Below are 4,533 nucleotides of genomic sequence, written 5' to 3'. Positions count from 1 at the left end.
CATTGTGATGGATGTTGTGTGTGGAACATAATGGAGGGGTTGTTATTTGAGATTTTGTATGCAGATGATTTAGTCTTGATGGCTGATAGCATGGAAGAATTGCAGTTAAAATTTGACAGATGGAAAAGTGTTATTGAAAAGAAAGGGTTAAAAGTTAATATTGGTAAGACGAAGGTAATGGTGAGTGGGAAAGGTGGGGAACGAGTGATAAGTAAAATAGACCCCTGTGGGGTATGTGATAGGAGAGTGAAGGCTAACTCGGTATTGTGTATAGGATGTCAGAAATGGGTGCATAAGAGATGTAGTGGTGTGAGGGGGGCACTGAAAAAGGTGGAAGGCACGTTCAAATGTAAGAAATGTGTTCATGGTGTGATTAATAGGACGGACGCAAGGACGGGGTTGAGTGATGGTATTGAAAGAGTGGAAAGCTTTGTTTACTTAAGGGATAAGCTGAATGCGGATGGAGGATGTTTGAGCGCAGTTACGGCTAGAGTTCGTGTGGGATGGATGAAATTTAGGGAACTGGGTGGGGTATTGTGTGGAAAGAAATGGTCAGTGAAGATGAAAGGGAGGGTATATAAACCATGTGTGAGAGCAGCGATGATATATGGTGGTGAAACTTGGGTGTTGAGGAGAGAGGAGGAAAGTGTACTGCAGAGGGCTGAAAGAGCTATGGTGAGGATGATGTGTGGGGTTAAAGTGAAGGATAGGAGGATTAGTACAGAGCTGATGTCAATGATGGGACTGAATGAGGACATTGTGACATTGATAAGGAGATCGAGATTGCGGTGGTATGGACATGTGTTGAGAAGGGATGAAAGGGTCGGGATTAGGCGAGCGTTGGAGTTCGAGGTTGAAGGAGTGGTAGGAAGGGGTCGTCCGCGATTGGGATAGAGAGAGCAGGTGGAGAAGGACAGGGTGAAAGCGGGGTTGCATGATACTGAGGCGAGTGACAGATGTGGATGGAGTCGAGGGGTATTTCGGTTTCATCATAGGTAGCCAAACGGCAACCCCCGATCTCGGGGAAAATGCCGTCTAAACGTGTGTTTGTTTGTTTTTGTCTCTATAATGTTAATCCGTAGTTTAATGTGAATACTTAACGATCATTTAATTAGTTATTCCGATCTTATTGCGATTAGAAAAATCTAAAAATTAAACAGGAAAATAAAAATCGCGGAACATGCTGATTTTCTCGCACACATATAAATATATTGTTGTAGTAACCTTTTGAACGCACGTTACTACCAACATCAATGTTATAACTTGTTATATCTATATTTCCAAGACCAATGTTGTTGCTTCCAACTATCGTTATGTGTTCGTTATTCCTAAAGGAATTCTTATCGATTTCTGATAGATGAACACAACTGCTTCAAACGCAAACTTTGTTAAACGTTTATTTGAATGCCAACAGTAATAGAAACACTAAACTAACTAACACAAGCAACAACATGAATCACATTTACAACTTTGCATGGAACCTCGCTTTTCCTGACCCATCTTTCCGAAGGACCTTATATAGCCTCTACGAAAGATTTTTTACAATCGTAAGATTACAAATATAGCAAAGATAACAAATAAGACACATCAACACACACATATGTATAATGTCCGACATGTATCAACAAATAATTCATTTTATTTCCATTACAATTATTATGATCAAAAGTGAGGATGATAGGAAAAAGATGATGACGACGATAACGATGATGATGAAGTGAGTATAGTGTTGTTGATGGCAGTGGGAGCATTGCCCAGCGATGAGACTCCAGCGGATGCAACTGATGGCGACTGCACGCTGCCTGATGCTGTTTGAATGTAATGTCATTATCTTTATTGCTAATATCATAATCATCATATTTATCACCATAACCGGCATTATTATTTACATCATCAACGACCATAAAACAAACTAAACAACTCAACTTAGAAGCAACAGCAATTAAAGTAAAATGTAACATAAAAGCACTATAAAAAACAAATACATACTAGAAGACCCGGATCCAAAAACTCCATAAACGCTACTAGCAGCATTAATGATAAAATTATTATTACTGCTATTGGTTGGGACAACGAATTCATTAATGAGCCTGTCACTAATTTTAATGTCGGAGCTATTAGTTGCATGCATTGTGACGCTTGTGCTTAAACTGCTACTATAATTTATAAGATCAACAACGTTGTTGTCATCATTACTTATAATATTATTAAAATTGTTATTATTATTAATTATGTTATTTAAGCCAACTAATTTGTTTAAATTATTATTATTATTGTTGTTGTTGCTGTTGAAAGTTTGATTGTGATTGGGTAGAACATAAGGAGCCCCAAGAAATTGATTGGCTATGTTGGCAGCCTCTCTCAAGCCACTGAGGAATGCTCCATGGACGGTGGCTGGGTAGTTCCGAATTGTGTGCTCTCCTGCAAAAAATACCCTTGGGGAAATTGATGAGATGTTGTTGCTGTTGATGTTAGTGTTGGGGTCAACGTATGAAACCGGGGTGGCCATAATTTCATAGTCGCTTCCTGTAAAAGTGAATATGTGTGATGTTGCCAGCTAAACTGCCGCGTCATGCTGTTATGAGTGACGCCACGATGAGCTGTCATAATGGTGCAGTTACACAAAATAATTATATAATGAATGACAAAATGAATGATTATCACGTGACCTGAAGAACCTGCAGCCACGAATGAGTATGAACCACGAGACCACGGGTCAGCTTTCCATCTTGTCACCACAGCTTCTTTCGGCTGAATGTGTTCAGTGAATGTGTTTTATAACCATTTTGGCATTTCCAATGTATTATCAACTAATTTTTCCATGCATCCTAAACGCACAACACTACAGACATTAGCAACAATAAAAGGTTAAAGGTCATTCGCTTTTTTCCCCTTGCTTCAGAAGTATGAACGACAAACACATGCAGCATATATGAATACGCGTGAAAACCAAGCATCATCCACGTTGCACGGGCGAGGATCTCTGTGTATTCAAATCTAGTCACTACAACAGCCTTTAATCATTGAGTTACAATTATAGCTATATTAGTTACATTTTTTAAAACAATTTAAAACTAATAATATCTACCAACGAAAACATAATTGAAATTAATAAATAAAAACAACACAATAACAACAACCAATGCAAAAATACAAACAACAACCAACTTGAGGCACGGAATTGTTTCCAAATATTCCCTTCAATACAGCAATGCACCTTCCAACGATGACGTCATCACTGACGTTCTCCATGATCATGGCTGCTTCTCCAGCCACCAAAGCCAACAAGACAGGAGCCCTGTAGAGGTTCCAGAAGAGGAAAAGTTCACCCCGACTGGCTGTGGTGCTGCCAACGTGTCCAAAGAGATTTGAATGAGGGTCCCAAAAGATGCGATCGAAACAGAGGACAACTTTGTTCAAATTTCCAAAGCCTAATCTTTGAATGGCATTTGTTTTCCACTGTGGAAGTGGAGGAACGAATTGGATGCTGTTCACTCCATCGCTCTTTAAACCTTTGAAGTATTCATGACGATCACAATTTCACCATTCACCAGGTGGCTTAATGGTTAAAGGGGCCTGATCATGTTTTGCAGTGCTTGCAGCGACCGAGCTCGAATATGCAAATGCTATCAGCAGACCAAGTGTGTTGGTGCCGTTGTATAAGGGCAAAGGAGATGTGAGAGATTGTGGGTCATACAGGGGTGTGAAATTACTAGAGCACGGAATGAAGGTAGTGGAGAGGGTGCTTGAGAGGAGGTTGAGAAGTATGGTGACAGTTAATGAAATGAGGAGTAGTACAGAGCTGATGTCAATGATGGGACTGAATGAGGACTTGTGACATTGATAAGGAGATCGAGATTGCGGTGATATGGACATGTGTTGAGAAGGGATGAAAGGGTCGGGATTAGGCGAGCGTTGGAGTTCGAGGTTGAAGGAGTGGTAGGAAGGGGTCGTCCGCGATTGGGATGGAGAGAGCAGGTGGAGAAGGACAGGGTGAAAGCGGGGTTGCGTGATACTGAGGCGAGTGACAGATGTGGATGGCGTCGAGGGGTATTTCGGTTTCATCATAGGTAGCCAAACGGCAACCCCCGATCTCGGGGAAAATGCCGTCTAAACGTGTGTTGTGTATCAGCAGACCAAGCTTAATGTACATCACATGCCATTATGTGCTACTAGCTGCCACAAAAGCTTAATTTTAGTTAAGAAATAAATACCAAAACAAAAGTTATAAAACAAAAAACAAATAGGAACAAACCAAAAAACCTTCTTTGAGAACACCAAGTGGGAGTGTGACAAGAACCGCATCAGCAGAGTAAGTTGTTGCATTTGAATTGGTGCGTGAATGTGTCGTCACAACCTCCACACCTTGTTAAAAAGATGATGAAGATGAGGAGAAAATTATAATTGCAACAAAAATAACACACCTATGCCAAATGCGACATACAAAAATATAATTTAAAAATGCATGTATCAATCAATCAATCAATCAATCAATCAATCAATCAATCAATCAATCAATCAATCAATCAATCT

The 4,533-nt window shown here is 40.0% G+C and overlaps 1 protein-coding gene across 1 annotated transcript in view; it reads right to left on the bottom strand.

Annotated features, from left to right (window-relative positions):
* Window positions 1-1,942: 1,942 nt before the first annotated feature.
* The window catches only part of HELRODRAFT_90753 (hypothetical protein), a gene marked incomplete at both ends in the record, with an annotated part of 8,411 nt that continues 5,820 nt past the window's right edge, over window positions 1,943-4,533 (bottom strand). Inside the window, 4 exons of the mRNA XM_009032776.1 lie at window positions 1,943-2,526; window positions 2,670-2,751; window positions 3,169-3,494; window positions 4,264-4,365. Coding sequence (XP_009031024.1) covers window positions 1,943-2,526; window positions 2,670-2,751; window positions 3,169-3,494; window positions 4,264-4,365 — 1,094 coding nt within the window. The remainder of the gene's footprint in view (window positions 2,527-2,669; window positions 2,752-3,168; window positions 3,495-4,263; window positions 4,366-4,533) is intronic.

Source organism: Helobdella robusta, assembly GCF_000326865.2.
Source record: "Helobdella robusta unplaced genomic scaffold HELROscaffold_88, whole genome shotgun sequence".
Taxonomy (NCBI): Eukaryota; Metazoa; Annelida; class Clitellata; order Rhynchobdellida; family Glossiphoniidae; genus Helobdella; species Helobdella robusta.
Note: the sequence above shows the minus strand (reverse complement) of the source record. Positions and strands in the feature narration are given on the sequence as shown.